The 26,186-nt window shown below is 47.3% G+C and overlaps 1 protein-coding gene across 12 annotated transcripts in view; it reads left to right on the forward strand.

The window, feature by feature from the left end:
* Positions 1 to 26,186, forward strand: part of PPFIA1 (PPFI scaffold protein A1) — an 85,621-nt gene that overhangs the window by 47,990 nt on the left and 11,445 nt on the right. For 6 of the 12 annotated variants that reach the window (XR_013359855.1, XM_077862771.1, XM_077862776.1 and 3 more), the window contains 12 exons: positions 811 to 890; positions 3,757 to 3,892; positions 6,673 to 6,896; positions 8,977 to 9,208; positions 11,319 to 11,348; positions 14,016 to 14,167; positions 15,070 to 15,242; positions 15,485 to 15,578; positions 20,929 to 21,010; positions 21,112 to 21,312; positions 22,835 to 22,897; positions 23,402 to 23,428. Coding sequence is in view for 11 of the 12 variants with exons in the window: in XM_077862771.1 (XP_077718897.1) it covers positions 811 to 890; positions 3,757 to 3,892; positions 6,673 to 6,896; positions 8,977 to 9,208; positions 11,319 to 11,348; positions 14,016 to 14,167; positions 15,070 to 15,242; positions 15,485 to 15,578; positions 20,929 to 21,010; positions 21,112 to 21,312; positions 22,835 to 22,897; positions 23,402 to 23,428 (1,494 nt within the window). In the remaining variant the exon portion in view is untranslated. The remainder of the gene's footprint in view (positions 1 to 810; positions 891 to 3,756; positions 3,893 to 6,672; positions 6,897 to 8,976; positions 9,209 to 11,318; positions 11,349 to 14,015; positions 14,168 to 15,069; positions 15,243 to 15,484; positions 15,579 to 20,928; positions 21,011 to 21,111; positions 21,313 to 22,834; positions 22,898 to 23,401; positions 23,429 to 26,186) is intronic. The other 6 variants (XM_077862772.1, XM_077862781.1, XM_077862779.1 and 3 more) reach the window with 4 other exon arrangements.

Below are 26,186 nucleotides of genomic sequence, written 5' to 3' on the forward strand. Positions count from 1 at the left end.
TGCACATATGGCTGCTGCATGGGACAGCTCCGGCTCCAGGCTATTGAGTGACCTAAGAGTTTTGTCAGTTTTGCTTACTGTTTTGCTATACAGAAGTGAAGCTGGGCTATGGATGCTCAGTGCAAGACAGAAACAAAACAAGTTCTTGCAGTAGAGCATGAGCACTGTTCACCCTACTACCCAGAAAGTTCTGCTTCTGGCTACAAAATCAATACTTGTTAATGGCTTGGTGTCTATCCTCTAAAAGCTGGCTGTGACTGAGATATAATAACTCTTTGTCCACTAGGGTGTATGAAGTTAATTCGGTGATCTGAGTGTTTAAGTTTACTGTAGGACTCTTAGAGAAAACTTGCTTGACATTAAATGTTGGGTATTTGTAACTGCTGAATTTATCCTGTTGTGGTGATGGTCAACATTAGAGCACATGTGGCACAAATAATTTTTCCGTATTTTTTAATTGACTCATAATTAACCTACAGCGTTCTACCAGTTTTGGGTATACAGCATGCTGACCCACAAATCTGTACATAACTCAGTGCTCACCACCACTGTGGTGATCGTCTGTCCCCACATGGCATTGCTGCAGTGTTGTTGGCTCTGTGTCCTATGCCACACTTTTCATGCCTATGACTCACTGCTTTACAACTGGAAACTTACACGCCTTTGTCCCCTTCATCTCTACCGCCTACCCGCAACCGCCTCCCCTCTGGCGGCCACCAGTGTGTGCTATGTGTTTAAGAGTCTGTGGATGCAAATCATTGTGAATCTTGAAAGAGAAAGCCACAGTGGATGTCCTTTACTGTTTTATAGGATCAGCTCGTACTAAGCATGGAAGCACTGAGAGCTGAGTTAGACCAGACGAGACCAAGAGGCACTTCCCTTCACCATGGGTATGACATTTACCAGTTTATAGATATGTTGCAGAGGAGGCTGAGGGTTGCTTCTGTTTGCCATGTGTATGACCAGAACCCGTTCATGGATACAGACTAGACGGATCATGAGTCTGGTGTGAACCAGCTCACACATACATGTTTTAGCACCTGATGTATATCTACAAGAGTCCAGGGCAGTAGCTCAAGGAACCTGTAACTAGCTTAGTGACAGGCAAGAGGAAAAGGCTGGATTTGGGCACCTAGGGGACTGGGAGTCCTGTCACTGACAGAGCTCACAGCTGCAGGAAGAGGTTTGGAAGATAGGAAACGGTCAGTTCGTGTGGGCTCCAGAGTGTGGCACTGATGGTGTGGGGCCAGAAGAATGGAGCCCGGCATGCCAGGTGAGGAGCAGTGGTCGAGACCACAAGGCCAGAGAGGTCGCCAAGGAGTGGCTGCACAGCCAGAATTGTGAAGGATCCATTGACATTCGTGGGGTTAGCACAGTGTTTTTTGTGTTTTACATGTTTTAAGAGACTAGAGGAGAATGACATGTAGTCGCCTTAAATCTCTTGGGACAGCTCTGGGTCAGGTGCTGTGGAAGTGGCTCAGCCGGCCTGTGAGCCTGGCAGGTCGCCCTGCATCCTGCAGGCAATAATTCTCATGAAGGTGTTGAAAGCTTTCTTTGCCCCATTGTAGGAAGTAATCATTGTGTGAGTCACACTTGTGAGAGTCATTGGAGTAGCTGATTGACTGTCCCAGGTCTGCAGGAAGCAGGCTCCTCAGAATGCAGGCCGACCTGGTTGCACAGGTGTCTCTGCGATTGCACCCAGAGACTCTTGGGAAGGTGGAGGGTGTCTTGCAGCTGACCCTGTTGAGCCTGCTGGTAGGAAGGAGGAGAGCTTCAGGGAAGGCCAAGTTACAGAGAGAGCCAGGAGTGTTCCTGTATGTGGAACCACCCGAGGGAGAATTTGGGAGGAGACTGTGTGTGTCCAGAACGGGAAGAGTGCAAGAGGAGCAGGACATTGAGCATTCTCTTTGTGCTGATCGAGAGCCTCGCTGGTGAGAGGCCAGGATTGTGAGTGCCACTGCTTAAGGGCTTGAAGACCTGTGTGAGGAGGTCTGAGTGACCAAACAGGGTGAGGAAGTAGACATGATGCACAGCACTCTTGTGGAAGCTTAAGTGATGACAGGAAGGGGCCATGCCACAACCTGGAGGGGTGACAGAGAAGTCTGCATACATCTGCTTGTCCTGAGTATGCTAGCAATGTGACGGAGAGAGGGGGCGGGTGGAGCAGCCATGGTCATGGGTGGCTGTGTGGTCTAAAGTCCGTGGGCAGGAGCAGGCATAAAGGAGGGGGTTTGTTTCAAGCAGTTTCATGTGGAGGTCTCACATCCAGTGGCAGAAGAATGGCTGGTAGGAGCTGTAGGACAGAAGAAGAAGTGTCTTGGTCAGCACAGGCGGGTCATGGGGGATGAGACTTGAAAGATGGCCAGCAGGCCAGCAACTCAGCCCACTTGACATGACCCCATGGCACAGTCGTGACCTCCAGCAGGAAGAGATGGTCCAGGTTGTACAGTAGAAGAGAGATGACAGACGGGCTTCCACACACAGGGCAGATAGGATGGAGCTTGGGACACGACTGGATGCAGGGTGGTGGGTTGGGGAGGGGTCAGAATTAGGTGATGCTTGTGACCTTCAGAGGATCTGTGAACCTTCCCACATCATGTGCAGGGGTTCGTGTGTGTAGCTCTCACTGATTGTGTGGTGTGCTGCGGCCCCAAAGTGGTTGTGCTAGAACTCCTGCTGAGTACAGGTGGGCGGTTTCATCAGGATGTGAGAAGAGGAAGGGAAGGCAGTTATGGCCGGCAGCACCCGCAAGCAGCACTAAACAAAGATGTTCCTTTAAAAAATGTAGAGAGGTGTGTGAAGCACAAGTAGAAGAGGCAGTCTGTCAGACGGGCTCCATCTGCAGAACGTTGTGGAGGGGCACAACAGGCCCCCTATTTAATTACCCTAATCAGAGGAGTGGAATCTGCCTCCCAAGATCTAAGGATTTCTGAAAACAAAGGCAGCCACTCAGGGTCAGGGCACAGGGCTGGAGCCTGCAGCCGAGCCGGGCATGTGGGCTGGTGGCTGCCGTGCTCCTTCATCTCTGCAAAGTGGTTCCTCTCTGGAGCCTCTGCTGAAGGAAGCAGCTAATGGCCGACTTCAGCATCTCCATCCTAGGTGCCCAGGGCTCCATGTACCTTTTCTGGGGACTTCTCCAGCCAAGAGTATCAGTTGCCTGTCTAACTACACACGGGTCTGTGCTTTTGACCTGGAAACACGTTAAGTGGGCTGCCAGACCCCGTTCACAAGAGATGAGAGCTATGGTTCAGAAGGCTTCTGCTGCCAGGGCTCCTAAGGCACCTGTTGGTGGCAGGTAGAAGAATATCTGTGGTCGCTAGGCCTTGCACCGTGGGCCTTGGCACAAGTGGGACGTTGGCAGTTGAAGGCCAGCGTGATGTGTCAGTGTACTTCCTGGTCATTCGGGGAGAAGGGAGCACAGAAATGCAGGACAGCTGCCCTGGGGGTGGTTTCTGAGCTGAAGAGCATATCCCTCCTCTGGATCCCAGACAGCCGGGTCATGGTGTGTTCACCTTCCTGTGCAGCGCATCTGCCCTGCTTTTCCTGGGTATCCAGGTGTTGCACCTGCTGGGGCAGAAAGACTCCACAGGGCATGGGCAGTAGACTGTTATAAGAGCAAGGGGAACAGGTGCCCTCCTTGAAGACCTTTTCTGTGAAATCATTTTCCAAATTGACCAGTTCTGGCTTGGCTAACAAAGCTCACAGTTCACTTTTCTTCTAGTAACAACCTTTTCTTTTTTTCCCCCCATGTTTCAGCCGACCACACTTGGGCAGTGTCCCGGATTTCCGGTTCCCTGTGGCAGATGGTCCCACAGACTCCTACAGCAGCAGTGCGGTGTTGCGGCGCCCCCAGAAGGGCCGTCTGGCTGCTCTGCGAGATGAGCCATCTAAGGCAAGGGCCTCTGTCCTCTGGGCTCTCGGGGGATCCCCCTCACTCCCACCTCCTTGAAAGTCACCTGACTTTGAGGCTGTTCTGGAGTTACACTGCCAATAGGTCACTTTCTCTCTCCCCTCCCCCCATTCTTCTTTTGCTGCCTAAGAATTTACTTTTAGGACCTTCTTTCTTTTTAAAGAGTAGAAATGTGGATGAAACATGACCTACCATTACATACAGCCCAGTGCTATTAGTAGTTTTGAAATATTAAGACTAAACAAATACGTGTTCAGCCTTAAGCAAAAAGAATTTACATTTAGAAGTTGACATATGTTCATATGTTTGGTTGACAGCTTGTGTCTTTTTTTTTTTTTTTTTTTTTTTAAGATTTTATTTATTTATTCATGAGAGACAGAGCGAGAGGCAGAGACACAGGCAGGGAGCCCGACGTGGGACTTGATCCCAGGTCTCCAGGATCACACCCCGGGCTGAAGGCAGCGCTAAACCCCTGGGCCACCAGGGCTGCCCGACAGCTTGTGTCTTTATAGACTTATCTGTACTCTGAGTGTCCATTCTCATTGAATGAGTCTGGCCAGGCATCACCATAGACCCAGGGCTGCAGCCTTGAGTGAGAATAGACAAGGGGCTGAGCCCTCTATGTACACAATGTAGGAGGAGAGACCAGCAGTCCATGGAAAGTCAGTTATCTGTTGCTGTTCAAATTGCTGTGAAGCTTAGTGGCTTAGGATGAACATGTCGTAGGTCACAGTGTCTGTGAACTTAGGAGGGTCTTAGCATGATGCTTATGGCTCAGGGTCTCCTGAGGCAGTACCACCAGAAGGCCCACCTGGTGCTGGAGGGTGCATTCCTGCTCCCTTGCGTGGCTATGAGGGAAGGCCTCACTTCTTCACCACGTGACCTCTGCACAAGCCTCTTGGTTGTCCTCACAACATGGCAGACGCCTTCCCCCAGGACTCATGCTGAGAGAAGCAGGGTGAGAGCCCTAGAGCTTTTTCCACCCTAGTCTTGGAAGCTGCACATCTTCACTTCTCCTGCATTGGGTTTGTTAGAGGGAGGTACAAGTCCTATGGACATGTGGGGTTGGAGGGGAGAATTGCCCTCCATCTCCTGAAGGAAGGAAGTGTTAAAGAATTTGTAGAGGTATTTTTAAACCACTACAGTGTCAGATGATAGTACATAAGGAAAGGAAATCGGATACCCTGAGTTGTGGAATGAGGAAGGGAATAATATTTTAAGTGGACTGGCCAGGGAGGTATCACCAGGAGGTGACATTTGAGCAAAAACCTGAAGGAGGGAGAGAAGTAGCTGTGTGGATATTTCACAAGGTCATGCCAGTAAGATACGGTGATGGATTGGATAGAAAGCACGAGAGAAAGTGACAGGCATGGGGCTCCTAAGGGTTGGGCCTGAGCATCTGAGGGAAGAAGCCTGTCTCCTGAATTGAGGAAGACTGCAGCGTTGTGGAGGTCGGCGCGGGGCCTCTGCCCAGCACACAGGTCAGCAGGCCCATCAGACACCCAAGGGAACATGCCGGGTGGGCAGTTGGATATTCCAACGTAGGCCTGAGGAGGCCTTGACTAGAGAGAAAGATTGGAGCCGGGATACACTTGTATATCTAGAGGCACGGGCAGGATAAAGTCACCAGGTGGGCTCCTATGGAGAAACTCAAGGTCCAAGGATAGAGCTCCAGGCACTCTCCACTGCGTAGGCTGGGAAGATTGAGACTGAATGGCGGAGCGGAGCAGTGACAGTGAAGCAGGAGGAACCCAGGGACCAAGGTGCTCCGGGGAGGGGGAGCAGCAGCCCTGGTCCCGCTGCTGGGTCGGGCAAGGTGGAGGTCAAGGACAATTGTGTATGAATGGTGAAGGGCTTGCTCTTGTGCCAGGGAGCAGTTGTGGGGGAGCCCACTTGTGACAAGTTTCAGAATCTGGGATGAACAGATGTCTAAACAGAAGAGGGGCAGTGTTCTGGAGAGCCTATACTCTGGTTGGTAGCTGAGTCCTGGAGTAAAAGTGTGGTTTCTGTTTTCTTATTTTGGAGGGAGAAGGGAGAAAACATTTTTAGGGTGATGTGAATGAACTGGTAGAAAGTTGATTATGCAGAGAGAGGGCAGAAAGATGTTCCTGAGTATGCAGAGGGCCAGCCCTCATGCCTACAGGTGGGGCTGTAGGGGGTGGGGTGGGGATGGGCAGTGCCCCACTGAGAGTGAGAAAGGGGAATGGGAATGGGTTGTTGAGGGGGGAGGGCAGGAAAGGCCTGGGGAGCCTTTGCTCCCACACACAGTTCCGTGTGCGGTCCCATGTGCGATGTTGGCGAGCGCCCACTTGCTCTGGGGGGAGAGTTTGGGCTCAGCACAGAGGTGCCTCTCAGCCTCAGGAGGGAAGTGCAGGAACTTTGGCAGCTCCAGGGCCTTGGAGGTGTACTCACCTGCCATGGATTTCTTGGGTTTTTTACTTCTTATTAGGGTGGCTGACTGGCACCAAGGAATTGTTTTAAATTTCAGATTTTGTTTTGGAGCTATCATCCCACCCTCTGAAAGATGTCACGGAAATGCCCCATGTCCACGTAGTGTGTGAGCATTGCAGGCACTCTCGGCGCTAGGCCACCCACCTCGCCCCGCACCTTGTATACTGCTTGTTGCTTCACGAAGTGTCAGCCACTTGGAAGGACAGCTCATTTTCGGTTTCTTTGAGGCTTCCGTTTGGAAACTTTGAAAGTTTCTGTCACCGCTATTGTTACTTTCGTCCTTTGCTGAGATCCAGTTTTCTTATTTACAGGTACAGACTCTTAATGAACAAGATTGGGAACGTGCCCAGCAAGCTAGTGTCCTGGCAAACGTGGCACAAGCGTTCGAGAGTGATGTTGACATGTCTGATGGCGAAGATGACAGGGACACTCTCTTCAGTTCAGCTGCTCTGCTGTCACCCAGTGGGCAGGCAGATGCTCAGACACTAGCCATGATGCTTCAGGAACAGCTGGACGCCATCAATAAAGAGATCAGGTACCCAAGATTGTACACAGCACTGCAGAGACATGAGTGTCTCTGAGGAGTGGTGTCGTACTCAGGAAAGTCTGGAACAAATACTGTGAACACTTTGTAAGTGTCCCATTCTAACAATTCTACGTTAAGAATTAAGTTTTGAGATTATGCTTGATTATAAAATGCATTTAACCAGGGCGTTCTCTCCACAACTGTGGTATTGGCGTGTTTGTGTAAGATGTGGGGGAAGAGCGAAAGGTGTTGAATCCTTTCTCCCAAAAGCTGACCGCACAGCCAGAGAGGACCGCAGGGGTGCAAGTGTGTGCCTGCAATGCTCCTCAGTGCCAGACAGGGCTCCAGGGTTGGCTAGGGTGCTGAGAGCTGAGGACGGATCAGGGAGGCCTCCCTAATCCAGGATGCAGAGGGATGCTGTGTGGCAGGGCACCATCCAGAGTGGGAAGAAGTGGACTGGCCTGGTGCACTTGGGGATAAGAAGAAGCCGAGGTCTTTGACGGGGCAGAAGACAGGGTGACTTAGGAGGAGAAATGTCAGCTCAGTGCAGACAATGGAAGGGGAAGCATGCAGCATCAGGGGAGGAGGGAGCTGCTCATCCACCCCCTTCTAGCCAAGTGTCCCCTTAGGTTTTATGAGTACATGTGGGCAAGGTGCCGAGGTGATGTCTGCCCACTGCTCGTGCATTCCCAGCCCCGGAGAGGGCCAGCTGTGTTGAGTGACACAGAAAAGAGAAAAGCTCAAGTGTTTGAGTTGGCAGGTTCCCACTCATGGTTACGTTTTGCTACGTTAAATTAACATGATATGTCAAAATTGGTCCATCGTAGAACAGTGAGAGGTCAGAGGATGGATGTGACTCTTAGTCTCATCAGTATTTCAAAGATATTTTCTTTAGAAATCCTCTTCCCAGTTACAGTAATGACTTTACAAAGCACGAGGCCCATGGGGGAAGGGAAACCAGAGACTGACCCCTGTAATGATGGAGGCCGGGGTGGGTGGAAGGCATGGCAGTGTGCCCAGGCAGCCCTGAGAGCCACTCTGTCTGTGTGTCCTGCAGTCACATACTAGGGACCCTGCAGTGACTCTGGGTAGAGTTGCTGCCTGGATTTTCTTCTTATAAAGTCAGCATGGGCAGACACGCTTGTTCCTTCCTGCAGAGAGCAGGAGGGTAGAGACAAACATTAGCAGGAGAAACAGGGAAGGCCTTGTGCCAGCTCAGTGCAGATGCCTCAGCTCCGAAGACTTTCACCATCTGCATGGGACGTGAGAGAGGGTCACATAGCTTTTTGTATTTTGTAGCGTGGGGCTACAAAATATAGTTGACTGGATATCAGTTGACTGGATGCTAATGGTCAAGTCTGTCCACTGACTTGTTATCCAAGTAGAACTGTAATTGGATCCATGGTTACTACATGGATCCTGTGTGTTAATGTTAGAATAATATTCACATAGTCAAATATTGAAACTGCTGCTTACTGATGCACTGTACATTAGGGGAGAAGAGTGTTCACCTTAAATTCCAAATTAGTGGAGAATGGTTGATGTGATTCCAGAAATTCAGAGGAAGCTGGTCGAAAATCCCATCAATTAAGACTTTTGTTTGAATTCAGCCTTTAAAAAAGAAAAATCAATTCAACCTTTTCATCTAATCCAGACACTTTAGTGTTTGGGAACTTTCAATTGCTTTATGGATCAGTTCTTCAGTTATATCAAAGTTCCTGATTTCCAGTTGAAAATTTGATCCATGAACTTACAGCTTTGCTCTAAGAATTATAAGGTTCATGTAGCCCATTGCACAGGAAAAGAGTTGCCAGCAAGCCCCCATCAGAATTTTAGTGTGCATAAGTAAAACCAGACACAAGTGATAGGAAGCAACTTTGTAGGACTCAGTAGAAGATTCACTTTGTGGTAGTCTAAAATTGATTATACTGAAAAGATAAAAAGTAGGACTTGTTTGCTAAAGTATTGTTGGAGCAACTGTTAACTGGCGTCTGATCGTAATACAGGTGGAAGCAAGCACAGGTTTGTTGGGCAGAGGCCTTCATCTGTTTGCTGGTGAAGCAAAGCTGACTATGTGCTTTTGTTTTAGGCTGATACAAGAAGAAAAGGAGAGCACGGAGCAGCGGGCAGAGGAGATTGAGAGCCGAGTGGGCAGTGGCAGTTTAGACAGCCCGGGTCGGTTCAGATCCCTGGGCGATGCCCCCCCACACCCCACATCTGTGCTCACGGGCCCCTCCCCTCCGCACAGTGGGCGCTCCACCCCACGAAGGGGCCCGCACAGCCCAGCCAGGGAGGTGGACAGACTGGGGGTCATGACTCTAGTAAGTATTTGCCTCTTGTGCCTGCTGCACCCCTCACCCCCAGCTCCTGATTTCAGTCTCAGGCTTGAAGAGTATGGTTTATTTTGGTTTTTTACTCAGAAGGAAATCAGGTTCATTTGTTATGTTTAGAGGTTCAAGATTTATTAAACCAGCTAGCATTTAATCACTCAGCAATAGCACAGGGACAAATTAATCATGGCATTTGAATGACTGGTTTACCATGTCATCATGGACTCATCAAAGTTTTTATTGGTGGGACTTTTGATGACACGGGCCTGTGCCAGGCACAGCAGTGATGGTGCCACAGAATTGAACACAGATAGTCTTCCTAGTGGGTGGAAGACATACAGAGGGAGCCAGTGCTGTCCTTCTTTGCATTAGGGCTGCCTAACTAGGGGTACAAGACATGCAGTCAAAAACATGAAGCGTCGATCTGTTTTATCTGTGATGTGCTTGACTGCATGCTTGATGCTAGTTCTGTGTGTGAGGCCAGGATGGCACCAGCACAAGCCACTCGCCTGCGTGGCTTCCTGGGGGAGGTACAGGGGCATCTTCGCTTGTCTGGGTCTGGAAACACAGTGACCATGTGGTTTTTCGGGATAAGTATGCAGTTCTAAAGAATGTTTTATAAACTTCTTGTGTATGTAGCTTGGGTTTGATGAGCACTTTGCCGATTTCCTACGTTAAAATCATGTTTACAGCATTCTGCTTTTCAACCACACTTCTGTCGGTTAGAATCTCTTCTGTCCATTTTTATTTTTAGCTACATTGTTAGCTTGTAATTAAATGAGCTCTGAATCATTGTAGTGGCATATGGAGTGGTAACAAGTCCATTTTGTGGTATTTTGACATACTATTTTTATAATTCATATCATTAGCTAATTAGCTAATATTTTAAACTCTTTGATGGTTTTATTTGTGGTTTCATGCTTACTTCCTTTCAGAGAATTTGTAAGAGTGGTTATAAAAAATAGTTCTATTTGTTTTTTCCCCTATTTTTGTAATTCTTTACGCTGGCTGACAGTGTGTCTGCTTCCATGGCTGGTTTCGATTTCCTGTCTCATCCTTTTGTGTGGTTTATCACAGTTCATACAGGCCTCAACCTCCCGCCCCCAGCTGGTGTTTTGATCATCAGCCCCACGCCGTAACATCCTCTGCAGCATGCTCAGAGGGCAGTGACTCTGTGGTCCATAGTATGTGTGTGCTCAGTTATGGCTCATTAGTGTGGTTTCTACTTTATATTCATTTCTCATCAAGTAGTGAGGCTTTTCTTTCCTGCAATAGTGATACATTTTAATTTGTGTGTTACTATATCATGGATGTGGATAGGGGCATGATACAGATGAATCAGGAGTGTTTTTACTGAGAACCATGTGTAGGAGATACGTAATTCATAAATGAAGTGTTTTTTATATAAAAAAATAAGGTACTGAGCATAGAATTAATGGAAGCCTGACACGGACAGCATGCTTTCTGGTCTTGATGCTTATATTTAACTGTAAATCTCATTAACTTACTGAACTTGTATAACTGCCTTCATAGACTGAATCATAGAAGGTAAATGTGCCACCTGCTGTTATGCCAGTTTTTATTCGTACAAATCATCACAGGGCACCCTGCTTTAAATAATGCATTTATTTTTTAGAAGTTTCAAACATTAATGTCCAGTGGGTCATTAACCAGAGTTGGTTTGTTGGATGTCACAGTGGGTGTCCAGGAATTTCTGCATCATGAGATTGATATTGTAAAAGTGCAATGTGGTTTTCAATAAGGAAAGCGGACTCATAGAAGAATTTCAAACAGACAGCTGTCTGGTCCCTGTGTCACACACAATGCCGTGTTTTAATATGTTTTGTTTGTTTATGTTATAATAGAATTTTATCTTCCTGAGTCATAATTTATATAGCCTTTCTGTAGTAAATCTCGAATAACCTATTATATTTAAATTTGTGGAAAAAATTTCCAGTTACATTGTTTCTAAGTCTTACCTTGCTTACATCTGTCCTGTTACTCTCTTTTTAATAATTTGCTTCTTCTGGACCTTGAATTTTTTACTTCAGAGTGTGCAGTAAATCTGATTTCTCTTCATTTCTTTGCATGCCTCTATCAGCCTAGTGATTTAAGGAAACATCGTAGAAAGGTAAAAATTTTTAGCAGTTGAACATACGTCTGTTTGTCTGTGACCCATTGAAGAGAGTGCCCCTCACTCCACAAGAGCGTTGCACCCTCAACATGTGCCCGTGAGTGGTGGGCGCATCCAAGGAAGGACTGGGGCCCACAGCACTCTAGCAGGGTGGTCATGCTCCTGCAGCAGAGCCACTGGTTTTTACAGAGCACCACAATGGGTGGGAGAGCTTGCCTTTCTCTCATATTTGTCTTCTGCTCATGGCATACCTCATTATACTGGACATAATAGTTCGGGGTTTTTTTTTTTTAAAGGTTTTTGTTTATTTACTTTAGAGAGACACAGCGCAAGCACAAGCTGGGAAAAGGCAGAGGGAGCAAGAAGCCTGACATGGGTCTCGAACCCAGGACTCTGGGATCTGAAGGGTCCTGAACTGAAGGCAGATGCTTAACCAACTGAGCCACCCAGGCGCCCTGGACATAATAGTTTTTAAAACGAGAAATTTCTGAAGCAGAGCCATAGATTTTAGACGTGGGCACAACCAGCTTGGGTAATCATGGCTAGCAGCATTCGTTGAGCCCTTGCTGTTTGCCAGGCATTGTGCTGAGTGTTTTATGAGCCTGTTACTGACCCTCACACACATCCCTGCAAGGCACAAGTTGTGTTGTGACCCTATTTCCAAGATGCGAAGACCAGGGCTGAGCACCAGGTGCTGTGCCAGGGGCCAAGGTGTGGTACAGATTTGTCTGCTCACCACCCAGCCCGCCTCTGCTCAGGTGCTCTCATCTCCTTTATAGCATCCCGCACAGGGCTCAGGGCTCCTCCTCTGTATAGATGACCATGAGGTGGGTCTCCCCATTTTCAGAGGAACTACAGCATATCAGGGGCCATATCTCTTGACCAGAGTGTCTTGTAACTGTCAGGCTTTGCTCCCTGGACCATAGGTACCCCCCCTCCAGACCTGCCTGGTCAGGCAGTCCGGTGGTGCTGGGAGTGGGGTGGTAGCTGCGGGAGCCCCTCCATTATGCAGACCAGAATCCTGTTCATCGGGGTGACCACAATTTGTACCTGTCTGCACAGTCTGCAGACAGCTTGGGCACCTGCACCAGCAGCCAGGTGCGTAGCACGCCCTGAGTCTGCTGGCTTGCGTTTACATTTTTCTTGGTAGCAAGACTTTCCCAGTGAAGGAAGAGATGTGCTAACAAACACCCAGGCAGGATGGCTGCTCTTGTTGCTTGTGGTCATTTGAGCTCCCTGATTGCTTCTTGGAGGGCCTTGTTCTGAGGTTTGGGGATGTGAAACCAGGTGTGTGTGCAGCGCTGGGCGGGGTACTCTTCCCTGGCAGTGCAGAGGCGGGGCAGGCCGAGCTAGGGCTTGTCATGCGGACCAGGCTTACACTTGGAGCTGTGTCTCCACTGACCTCATGGTCAGCACAGTCCCGCGTATCACTCCCCCATCCTGTTTTTTTGTTTTCTGTTTTTTTTACAAATCATTGAATCATTGCTTTAACCTGAATTTGAAATCTATCCCTGTCATTGAAATCTGTCCCTGTGAAGTTTTATGTTGGTAATTTCTAGCCAGTTAAGATAGCCTTTCATTGTCTGATGATTATGCTGGGATGTCAGAAGAGGATGTAGGACTTATCCAGCTGTCGGTTACGGTTGTGTCTTACCTGAGCTCAGCTCCACCTGGCACTGATGCATGTGGCTGTCACCGAGCCCCTGCACGGCTGCAGCAGTCCTGTTACAAAGCACAGCCAGCTGCCCAGTCTCGCTGTTTATACAGATGCTTGCCATGCGTGTCTCCTAGACCCACCCCTGTCTTAGCCAGCCGCAAAGCCTAGGTCTGTAAGCAAGACCTGCCAGGACCCTGTGAGGGGTTAAAGCGCTGGTTAGACAGTGGCCCCACCTTCCTTCCATGGCCGCAGAGACGCAGCACAGACTCAAGCTCCATGACAGAAACACGGGGAGTCTGAAGGGGGTCATCATGTTACGATGGCAGCCTAGGGTCACTTTGTCCATGAGGTATGGAACAACAGGCTCTCTAAGCCGCACAAGTCCTCAGGTTATAACATTACTGAGAAACATGAGCCAGACACGTGTGTGGGATGGAGGGGGCATGCCTGTTCACTTTGAACTTGTCCTTAGGGACTCCATGGTTTCATCATTACTAGAAATGATGGATTATGGTTACAGGCTATTTCCTCCCCTGCCCTAAACAAAAAACTCTAGAGAGTTTTGCATGGAAGGGTTCTGTGCTTGCCAGTGCTTGTTGTGAATGGCATGTTCCTCCTGAGCAGTCTACCAGGAAAAGCTCATGCCATCCGTGGTTTCTAGTGACATGGTTTGAGGTGTGGCCCTGATCTCTGTCATCCCCTTCAGTGGCCATCCTCATGGCAGCACAGAGTTCCAGGAAGAGTTACCCATGGGCTGTGTGGAGGCTCCGGGAGGGGAGTGCTCCAGGTCGTGCGCCAGGCCCTACACTCATGTGCAGGCAGCAGGGAGTCTCCTCCAGCTGCTTCTCGTAAACAGGACCACTCCTCCGTAGCATGGCCTTAGGCTAAACCCAAGGCATTTTATAGCCCCCTGAGTTTTTAAGTAAGTGTATGGCTACAATTTAAAGCCTACCCAATTGTTCTGTGGTGACATCTCACTAGCTGCTCTCACTCTGTCTCCCTCACAGTTGCCGGCTTCCCGGGAAGAGGTACGAGATGACAAGGCAACGATAAAATGTGAAACATCCCCCCCTTCCTCCCCAAGATCGCTCCGCTTAGACAGGCTGCACAAAGGAGCACTGCACACAGTCAGCCACGAAGACATCAGGGATGTCAGAAAGTAAGGCGCGTGCGGGCACTGCTCACCCTCCTGGGAAACACTATCAGATGTTAGTGTGCAGTTTTAAGAAATCTTTTATCTTTTTTGGGGGGCAGGAAAAAAGGTCAGAACGATGATTTTAAAGAAAGACCAGTGAATCAAGTTGAATTTATTTAAATGATGTTGTCGGGATGCCTGTGGGAGCTCAGGGAGCTGCATGGCAATCTGGCAAGAGACGAGTAGCTATTTGCACAAAAGTCAGTTTGGAAAGAAGGGGGCTAAATGGTGTCGGCACTTTTAGGACAACTTCATTTCTTGAGTCTGCATATTGACTATAGAGAACTTTCTATTCCTGCTGGAGCCTGTGCCAGCACATGGCACGCTCCTGAGGGTTCCTTCTGGTGGCCGCACTGTGTGCCCTTCTGGGCTGTCCAGAGCCCCTCACCGTCTGCACCCCCAGGCCTCTCCAGTAGTCACTCTGTTGCTTGTGCACCCCATTCCCGACTAGCACTGGTTGTTTTGCTGTTCACACCAGGCGGTGCTCAGTGAGGGCTGTGTGCACCCCTGTGCAGTGGCTCTACCACCAGCTCCCCCTGCTCCCAATTTGCTGCCAGGAAGGGCTTACTTGAGGAGGTGCTCAGGGCTCCTGAGGGACGGCAGGACCAGCATCTTAGTGACCACTTTCCCAAGTGGTTGGCTACCTGGGGCTTTTTTGTCGCAGCCTTCCAGGGAAGGAGAGAGGGGCAACCCTCCCGGGGAATGTTGCTGGGAGCTTGAGCTTCTCACGCACTTTGTGAGGGTGACAACTTAAGTGCTAGCTCTGAAGTTTGAAGGCATATTAAAAACTCCAAGTGTTCCAGGTCATGTGCATGGGACGGTGTGCTGTGCTGAATACTTGTTAAAGATCCTTTCCTCTCCCCAAGCTCCACAGGCTCACAGGATGGTCCCGTGAGCAACCCCAGCAGCAGTAACAGTAGCCAGGACTCGCTGCACAAAGCCCCCAAGAAGAAGGGCATCAAGTCCTCCATCGGCCGCTTATTCGGCAAGAAAGAGAAAGGTCGTCCCGGCCACACTGGCAAGGAGCCCGCAGGACCAGGTTGGTGTCCCGTGTGCGTGCTGTGGCCCAGGTGCTCTGTGTGGCCCCTGTCACAGGAGCTGACTGCTGTCGTGCGGCACGATCCCCGACAGTGTAGGTGCATCCGTGTACTGGCCATCCCCTTGGAGGTGCCCTCAGAACTCTAATGCTCTGCCTGCAGACACACTTCCACCTGTCAGGAGGACCCCACGCATGGCCCTGTCAGTGCATCTCATTATTTCAGTCTCTGTGCTTCCCCACAGCTGCTGCTTCAGAGACAGAAAACTCCTCTCAGGATGCCCTGGGACTCAGCAAATTGGGAGGACAGGCTGAAAAAAATCGTAAACTTCAAAAAAAGTAAGCTATTTTTAATTTGCCATCTCACTGAGCAGCTTTCGCTTGTACCTGATTTTTAACCAACAGTTATTTATTAAGTGTACTATGTAACTGTGTAGATATATTCTGTCCAGAAAGATGAAGCCAAGGCCTTTATTAAATGATACTTCTTGGAGATTTTAGAGCATTTACAAAATTTTGAAAGGACTCACGTGGATTCCAGCCAACCTTGTAAAGTTGGCTAGGGAGGACGTGTCAGGGTTTGCACGTGGGGCTCGGCCTCACAGCACTTGACTCTGAATCCCGGCTCTGGCTCAGATTGGCTCTGGACCTCTGGGAGAGCTTTGTCCTAGCACTCCTGTGCTCCCACTTGGTCATCTGTTCGTGGGAACAAGGGGCACACTTATATCATGTGGTTTTTAGCAGTATGAAATATATGTCTCTGTAAATACACATGAGGTGGTTTGAATATAAGATGCACATAACCATATGTATGACTACAGCCACTGTGATGACTCAGCTGCCAGCATTCAGAGTTTGCTCTTCATACTGGGGATCTGTCAAGAAATCTTCTACTATGTTGTCCTTCTTTCCTTCCCAAGGAAATTCTGAATTTGTACCTTCACAGACCCTCAGTTTTGTAGACTATTTATTACATTTTAATTGTAAACTGTCTCAATTCTGAAGATGACCAATAATAGTGGGAATAGCTTCTTGGGGACCAGCTTGGGCATCATGATGCCTCAGGAGAGGGTGCAGGTGGGCACGTTTCTCTGGGACTTTCCAACCCAGAGCAGGTTGTGTGCTGATTCACCATATTCCAAACCAGAGTTACATGGATGAATTGGAGAGGTTGGCACCATGTCCCAGTGATCTGACAGCTGAAAGACAAAATTGATGTTCTCAAACAGAAGAGGCAGCATGTAGTGTAGTGGGGAGGAGCAAGATGTGAGCCCAGGGAGGAAGATGGAGCCCGTAGTGAGAGGCAGGAGTCGGCAGGCTCTGAGAGAAACCCGACAATGGGAAAGTCATCCTGCCGCCCTCGGGTTCCCTGAGAGCCAGCACTGTCCTGGAGCCTGGGGCCGCAGGTCTCACCGGAGCCCACAGGGACCCCCTCCACTAGAGGCTGGCTTCCCTTTAGTCCCAGGAGCTGCCAGTTGGTTTCTTTTTGGTGAAATGTGCCTCCTTTTAGTTTTCTTCTCAGGAGTCATAATGATGATTTTGACTGACATACCATAGATTCTATTTCAGGTGAAATGCTCTTATTTCTGTTATTGTCACAATACCATAGGCATCCTCAGTCTTTTGGTTCTCTGGGAATGGAGATTTGTAGAAACTGCTTCACAGTGGTCTGAATGTTGCTGTCTTTGAACTGTATAAAAATGTTTTAAAATAACTTGGGTAGTTGCCATTTGGCTGTGTGAAATTTAATATTGAAACTAGGCCTTTTGCTCCTGGAACCATGCTAGGAAAATTCTGTCCCTTGGATTTTGCTGATGTGTTTTATTTCATATCCTTACATTCCGTAATGAAAACAGTAGATTTGTGGCAGTGCCCGCTGGCTCTCCCACCCCACTGCTCCCATAAATGTGCATTTCACATAGGATCAAAAATAGCATAAATTGGCCAAAACGTTTCCTGTTTCCTACATTTATTTTGTCACTCTTAGGAGGTATGCTTAAGCACTTGGCCATATGAGGACAGCCTTTATTGAGTTATTTGCCCCAGCATGTGATTAAATTTCATACTGCGTGTGTGTGTGTGTGTGTGTGTGTGTGTGTGTGTGTGTGGTGTATGTGCGTTCATGCACATGTAAGTTTCTCTACAGCTGAGATGTTCAAATTGATGGCTTTAGTTCTGTGTCACCATAGCTATAACTGAGTATCTAAGAGCATGTAATTCTCTGTACTCTATTGTCATGCATGGCAAGTTCTAGAACATACAGTTGACACTTGAACAACATGGGTGCAGGTCTACTTATATGCATTTTTTATAACTACAATGTAGCGCTGTAGATGTGTTTTTCTCTTTATGATTTTCTTAACCTTTTCTTTAGCTTAGTTTATTAAAGAATGCAGCCTATAAATGCATATAACGTGTAAAATATGTGTTACTGGTAAGCCTTCTGGTTAGAAGTAGGTTATGAGTAGTTTTTAGGGAGTCAGAAGTTATCCTCGGATTTTCAAGAGTATGCATTCCGTGGCTGGCAGAGCTGTGATTTGTGAGATAGAGTCCTATACACCTGCATACGAGGTGCCATAGTGTTAGGGTGCAGGTCTCAGAAAGATGAGGCACGATGCCTGTTGTCATAGTATTGCATGAGCAAAGGCTCACACACATTTTGTTGCAAAAAGGCGACTTTCCCATCAGTCACAGGTTGCATCACCTCTTTCATATGCATGCCTGCTCTCTGTATAATTTAGCAAATTTTGAAATGTCTTTTACCTGCAACTCTCATTGTAAGGCTGGGATGCATCCCACATCTGTGTACTATTAGAGCAGGTGTTTGGAAAATTAGGCATAGGTCTAGAATTTGGTCCCTAACGGAACTCAGGTCCGTGGCTTCTGTCTTCTTAGCAGAGGGTGCAGCCCCTTTGGTGGGGTCCCCGAGCAGTAAACAGAAGGCATAGCCATGGCAGGGAATGCAGTGTCCAAAAGCAGAGGAAGAAGTCAGTGCCAGCAAAAGCCAGACAGGTCTTCTCACTCCTCCAGGAGACTGGCTAGTAACTGAGGTTCTTCAGGACAGAGTTAGGTGCTGGGGGCTGGTTTAAGGTGCAGAGAAGCACTGGGCATTTCAGAGTCCTAACCACCTCAAGTGTCAAGTTTGAGGCTTTGGAACTCATGGCAGAAGAGTTCTGTTTTCTGGGAAATTAACCTGTGTAAGAATACCTCATTTTGTTACAGTAAACTGTTATCTGCCATGCTTATTATCATCTTAGTAAAGGAGAAAACTGAATGGTTCTGTTGCTTGTTAGAGCAACTATATGAGTAAATGAGCAAGTTCGTAAGTTCTACATAGCCGCTTAACAGCCGTCACAAATGAAGGAAACTGGCCATGTTCAGCCGGCCATCCTCCATGGCCTAGATCAGGCAGGAGTGTGTGCTTGTTTGCGGAGACAAGTGACAGGGTGGGAGTGGGGCTGGCCTGGGTGGCTGGGGCGTGCCCTCCCTGGTGGCATAGTGTCCATGTGCCCTGTGTCGTCATCCTGCAGGTGGGAGGCCTACTTCACATGATGGGCCTTCTACTCCCTGGTAGAAGGAAGGGATGCAAGTGTTCCCACCTGGATCCAGTTGGTGTTTAGTCTCCTGGGCTCTGCACCAGCCTGATCAGGGAGGCAGATGAGTGCAGAGACTTGGCCCAGCCACCGGCTGGGCCTCTACCTTCCTGCTGGCTCCTGCACTTCTTTGCATCATGGTCCTGTCTCTACCGCCTCATCTCAGTTTCAGCAGGACCGTGGGCCTGAGCTTGAAACCCACGAGCACATCCATACCAGAAAAGGCTTTGCATGCACAAATGGGCGCTGCCAAGAGGAAGCTGCCAGTAAAGTCAGAATCATGTGTCATGAGGTTAATGGACTATCTTTAACCCTATATTCCTTGTTTATAATGAATATCTACTTCAGATTTTTTTTTTCTGAAGTGGGCTCCACGTCCAGTATGGGGCTTGAACTCACCACCCTGAGCTCAAGGGTCGCAGGCTGTACCGTATGAACCAACCAGATGCTCCCAAATATCCATTTCATATTAAAAGTTGAAGTATGGCAGCAATTCAGTTGCTGTTTGGCACACTTTGAGAGTCCAGCATCTGAAAGCTCTCCTAGTCTAGCGGCACAGCTCCTCCTCGGCTGGGCTGAGCCATGTAGAACTTAGCACCTGACCACACTTCCGCAGCTTAGGCCTTTCCCCAGCCTGTCAGCTAAGGGATTGTTTGTACTATTCATAAGGTTCAAGGGGCTTATGTAAGTGTTCCCGTAAAACATAGCCACTGTCTTTGAGAATTTGTCCTTAGGACACAGAAATCGGCATTTCATTGATCACATTCATGATTTATTCCACCTGGTGAAGACTTCACCTTCCTATTCCCTCCAGTATTGCTGCCCCGTGGCAGGACGACCACAACCCTGGGGGGGACTCCCTTTCTTTTTCATTTATGAAAAGCTTTGCTTATTTTAATGAGGAAAATTTGCCCTTTTTTCCCCTCAGGCTATTAAGATTTGTTGCATTTTGGGGCGCCAGGCTGTCTTAGTAGATCTCAGGGTGGTGAGTTCAAACCCCACACTGGGCATAGAGCTTACTTTAAAGAAAGAAAAAAAAGATTTGTTGCATTCTCTGGTATAATCATATCTGCATAATTAAAATATTTATTACTCAAGGAAACCTAAGATTGATTTAAGAAACACTTGAAATTTTATGTGAAACATTTTGAGCTTTAATTTTACATAGATTTCACAGTCTCAGGAAAAATCTAATACCACTTAAATATATTAAAGAGCCCATGTGTATCTGATGTGTTCTGCAGAAATTATTAAAGAAAAATAACACTAAAACATAACCTAAGGATTGAAAAATGCCTCGGTATGCCCAGGCACTCAAGGTACACCTCCCCCAGTACAACCCCATCTTCTCTGCAAGGTTTTTCATAGTCAGGAAGAATTAGTGTCTTTCAGAAAGCCTTGAAGTACAACACAAAAAAGTAAGATAAGATTCATAAAAATTGTTATGTTGTCTCTTACCTGTTATTTGTAGACAGTCATTTTTAAAAGATGTTAATACGGTAAAATCATGGTTTGGGAATTTTAGAACCAGGCATATAGAATATTTCTGATCCTATAAGGATGCCAGGACTGTTTCCTGCTTGCCGCTCAACGGGTGTTGGCTTGTGATAACATTGGAGTTTCACGGTCTGTCCTGTGTGCAGTGATACAAGCGGTCAGGATGAACCCTGTGGGTTAAACCATAGGATGACCCAGTGTCTTAATTTACACATACCTAATGAGGCTAAATAGCAGTGTAGACTAGAAGTAGCTAGCACCCGGTCCATGACTTACTGGCCACATTAAACCATTACTGGTACAAAACTCTGATGTTGTCAATGCTAGATGCTTGAGGCCCTCCCAGAGGCTCCTTCACTCAGACCCAGCTGCAGCTTCTTCTACCTGGTTTTCCTAGATACTCAGGTATTCCCTTGACTATCCTTCCTTGGACATAAAGACTGCTGAGATTGTTAATGTTGGCAATTAAGTCTTTAATTCTGCCAGGAGATGACTCAAGGATACTTTTAGAAATGTCTAAAGAGAATAGCTCTGTTCAACTTGCTTAATGCATGCATGCACTGGTGATTCTTTCACACTAAATCTCTTGTTATTTGTAGGCATGAATTGCTCGAGGAAGCCCGGAGACAAGGTTTGCCTTTTGCACAGTGGGATGGGCCGACCGTTGTTGTTTGGCTAGAGGTATATCTTTCTTTTAATCTTGGGTGGAGTACATTCCATATGTGGCAGTGTATTCATCCAACTGTATGCAGTGCATAACCTTGAGGCCTTCTTGTCTCCAGCTGTGGGTTGGGATGCCTGCCTGGTATGTGGCTGCCTGCCGAGCCAATGTGAAGAGTGGGGCCATCATGTCTGCCCTGTCAGACACAGAGATCCAGCGTGAGATTGGCATCAGCAACCCTCTGCATCGGCTGAAGCTGAGGCTGGCGATTCAGGAGATCATGTCTCTGACAAGTCCATCAGCCCCTCCAACTTCAAGAACGGTACGTGTCTGTAAAACCCATATACCTGCTGATTTTTCTTGACTATCTAGTGCTTGCACACACATCCGGTGTTCCAACTTAAAGTTCTGGCATTCATAAACATTATGACTTTTAAGTGGTGACGGTTGGGTGGTTCACGGGTCCCTTACTGAATGTTCTTACAACTGCTTGGCTGCAGTGGCTTTGCAGTATAGAAGTGAGAGTTTTTAAAGGCATAGAAAAGTAATAAATATCTCTAATTTAATAATGTATTTATCAAAAGCAAAGGGGGAAAGGCTTACATTCCCCACTTGCACTGTGACCAGTGTTTTCCTGTTCAACTTGTTCTGCTTAGCAGTCCTTACAGAAGATCCTGGAGGATCTGATGTTGAACGGTAAACACGAACCTAATGAAAACATGGTTATTGGGAGACAGAGCAGGCCAACTCCTCATGCGTAAAGTGTGGGTTCTTTACGTTGGCTCAGTCCCTGCTCTACTCTTGGTCTGCTCTGAGGGAAAACCTGACGGAGAGACCTAAGAGCCTCACAGATGGACTTCTCTGAGTAGCAGGTTAGGGGGTCAGGGCCCAATCCGGGGCTTGTGGTTACTCGACACAAGGAGGAGTTGCCTGCTGGCTTGTCTTACTTTGTTTCTTAGGGAAGGGGTCGTAATGAGCAGTCAGCCTGTGCTCTGACCCATGGCCCAGAGAGCTGTGCCAGGAATATTCTGACCGGGTCCCCATTGCCCAGCTGTTTCCAGTTAGAGTGGCCTTTCTAGAAATGAAGGTGTAGAGTGGTTTTCCCAAAGTCTTTATGAACTGTCCAGTGAAGGCTGCTCAGGAGCTGAGTTGGTGCACAGTGATGATGAGCCATCTCAATTGGGAACCTTCCTAAGAGGACAGGGTGCAACCTATTCCCAAAGGGGCCCAGGGGCCTGCAGGTTACTTTTTGGGCCTTGGGTCTGCCATGGTACTCCCGTGGTGCTGGTATTTTGGCTCCTCGAAGTCACTGGACATTCTCTTGGACACACTCAGACCTGTGCCCTGCCTCTTGGGTTCCCCAGGCAAGGTGGTCTATCCCCATGGCCCAGTCACTGTGGAGCACCTGCTGGGACCTTGTCTCATAGCCCAAAGCTAGACCTGGGGACTGTGCGCTTCATGGTGCTTGGTTCGGGTTACGACTGTAAGCCTTTTGAATAAGTTACTTGAGAATCACTCATAATAGTCAGAAGTACAGAACGTGTTGTTTTTATATTTCACCTACTCAGGTGATAAGCATGGCAAATAGAGCTCTAGGGATTGCGGGCTGCTCATGGGTTACTGACAGCAGTGTTAGTCAGATGTGGTTATTCTTTGTAAAGGGGGGGAGCTTGTTTTAATGTTCTGTCGTTTTCCACACGGGCATCTAAAATGAAAAGGTGAGAAGAATGGCCTCGGCCTCCACCTGCTCCTTTTATTTGCCTGAGGCTTACGTGTCTGCCACCTTTCCTCTTTGTCACTGCTTCCCTTGCCCTGGATGTGCTTGGTCACTGGGGTCACCCTAGACCACAGGAAATGTCTGGTTAACGCATGAAGAGATGGAAACACTCACGGCCACGCCACAAACGGTCAGTCACAGCCCCGGGCTCACCTTCCCCCGTGCTCCCCACCCAAGAGCGGCACGATTCTTGGCTTTTCCTTGGGAAACAAAAATGTCATTTCACATTAAATTGTTCCGATAAGTATTTCCATTAGGTATTAGTTAAATGTGTGAAATGGAATTCTATTTTAGATTTTTCTTTGGGACCTTAAAATTGGTAGACTCGCTCTACTTAGAATAGATTTAACTCCTATCTCCTTCTGGAGAGACCTCAGTTTGGTGCTTGGTTTTCATGTTCTGGCCTTAGTTTTCTCCTTATATGGACATGCTTGCCATGGGAAATTGGCTCTTTGCATGAGAAATTGGAATTGTTGGTTTTGCATGAGTTTTGCATGATGCATTCTTTGATTTATTTATTTTTACTCTTTCACTCAGTCACTGCACCTTCCCTACAACATTAATTTGCTTGCATCACTCAGCTCACCAATACTAATAGTTATGTTCTTTTGCATTCCTAACCTCGTAACACCAGGAGGATGAGGAGGGAAGCTGGGCTCAGGTTGGAGACTCTCTATAATATACTCTTCACTATATGTACCGCAGCAAAAGAGCTGGAGTATGAAAGCTTGTAATTGACTTTTCTTGACATTTTTAACATCTTAATTTGTGCAGAATATTGTTGATGATTTAAAGCATTAGTCAGAGCGAAGCATAGGATTAAAGAGTACGTCTCATGGACAATTTTGAACCTTTCTCACGTGGCACCATGGCGGTTTATTCTGTTTAACATAGATTACTTCTTTAGCACACGACTGTCCTGCAGAGTGCCATGGCTTTGGCAGCTCTCAGGATAAGGACCCAGCACAATAGTTGGCACAGGGGCTTTCCCTCCCTGTCTGCGTATCAGGGTGTGACTAAGTGCTGCCCTGGTGCTGTGTTGATCGAGACGTTTTCTCACTCATGGGATTCTCAGGAATCAAGCCTCTCTCCTTAAAAACGTACATTCAAATTTTCAGCTTCCGGGTTCTTCAACTCACCAAAAGCTCTGTCATGACTGTTTTGCAGCCGTGATTTGAGACAGCTTGATTAAAAGGAGTGGTTTCCTACTTGTGATTCTAGCAACCTTGCTGCCTGACTTGCTATTCTGTTTTAGTGCCAAGTCGGAGGCTGTGAGGGCGCGGCCAGGCGGTTCGTCCTGAGGCTGTTACTAATGGCATCATGTTCAAGGATCTCAAAAGGATATGGTATATCTGAAAAAAATCAAACTAATCTTAAATCTGATGTTCCTCATTTCTGGTCAGTGGTGGAAACAGCTTTTCTCCTCTATCTGTACTCCTAAATTATAGCCAATATTATCACTTTTTTAAAAAGCAGAAGAGGAGAGTGGCTGTAACATTCTGTGAGCACCCTCTCAACCCCTTTGATTTCAGCACTCTGTGCCACTACTCCAGATACATATCCTCATTGATCATTTCGCCTGCTCAGAATCAGGGCCTAACCATCAGTGAATCAAAAAGGGTGCATTTTGTAATTGCTTAAACATCAGTGTGTTGGACGCTAAGAAGGAGAACTTTGGCAGCACCTCCATATGAAACTCCTTATATTGGGGCGAGACTTGTAAACTAAACAAGCTGAATTGCTCTTTGCAGTGGAAACATAAACAAGGACGAGCTGTGCCAATGACGTCAGAATTAGCTTGCATTGATGGTTTCCACTCCATCCCTCTTCTAGAGGAGAGGAGAATGAAGAGGCATCATGGTCTCTGTGCAGCTGCTAACCTGCTGCCAAGGGTGGAAGTCCTACAGTGCACCTTCCATGTGCTGTTACATAGTGACCAGCTCTTAAGCCAAGGGAGAGTTTGAGATGCCCTTGGGCACTCAGGGGAGGAAAACATCAAGGTGTGGTCAATTCATGGATGCCTTCACTTAGCAGGTAGCATCAGTGTGTTCTTTGCAAAACGGAGCTGCCTGTTGGTGCCACCTACCATCATCCCTCACATTTCACAGAGGTTACAAAGCTGAATTGTATTTGTGTTCTCATTTCATTGCTGGAAAAAATAGAGCCCATGCAGTGGCAGTCTCTTGCAGTCCAGGTGTTCTCTGACCATGAGATATCCCTGTTGTGTCCTCCCTTCAGAAGGCTGTGACCATAGTCCAGGAGGTGTGGATCTCCCTGGCTTTGAGCCTGGTTCCCCTGGAGCTCACATTACAGATCACTTAAGAAGTGGGACTAGAGTATGTAATGAATAAACAACTAAACAACATTAAGGAGAGCTCTGCTCCTATGGAATTGTCTGTTGAGAAATTTCTTTGCATTTTATGTTCAAGGATACATAAACAGAGGGAAGAAAGCAGTGACATATTCACACACTTAAGTGTCTGTCAGGTCTATGATATTGAGAGTGAGGTTTGAAAGAGTGAAAAAACATGACCCTGTGACAATTTTCCAAAAATGTTTGCTGCTTTTCTCACTCATGGTTATTTAGAGAAAGTAGTGAAACAGTTTCTTTTTCTATTGAATTTGAGCATTCTTGTTGAAATTTTGACTCATTTCTTTTAGCTTGTTTGGTGTAAACAGTAGATCAGAGGCTGTGTTTTCAACCCTCACCTTGTGGCTAGCTGAGAGTTACTGTTTCCAAGGATTCCGCAAGGCAACTACAGAATTCCTGTGACTATAGCTTAGGCTTCTTGGACTGAAGAACATCCAGTACCTTTGTTTGATGCTATTCATTTACTTCTCATCGCAGAAATCTTGCACATATTCTGTCAGATTTATCCCCAAGGATTTCATGGTTTTTGATGATATTACAAATGGTATTTTTTTAAATCTCCATTTCAGGCTCATTTCTAAAAGTATTTAGAAATACAGTTCACTTTTGTTTGTATATAGACCTTGTATCCTGCTACCAGGTTAAACTCACTTGAGTCCGGACAGCTGCTCTATATCCCATTTTCTAATAATGATGATCAGGTCATCTGCAAACAAAGAGAGTTTTACTTCTTTTCCAACCCATACGGATTTGACTTCTTTTTCTTGCCTTGTTACAATGGCTGGGGATTCCAGTCAGGGTTGAATGAAAGTGGTGGGAGCAGACATCCTTCATTTTCTTTGTTCCTGAGTTTAGGGAAAATGCATTCAGTCTTTCACCACAAAGTGTGCCATCAGCGCTACATTTTTTTGTAGACCCTTTATCAGGCTGAGGCAGTTGTCTTCTGTGTCTAGATTGCCCAGATTTCCATGAATGAGTGATGATTTGATCACACACCTTTTTCACATGTCTGTCATTTTTCTTTTTTAGTCCTTTGATACAGGGAATT

This window comes from Canis aureus, chromosome 21 (genome assembly GCF_053574225.1).
Source record: "Canis aureus isolate CA01 chromosome 21, VMU_Caureus_v.1.0, whole genome shotgun sequence".
Lineage (NCBI taxonomy): Eukaryota > Metazoa > Chordata > Mammalia > Carnivora > Canidae > Canis > Canis aureus.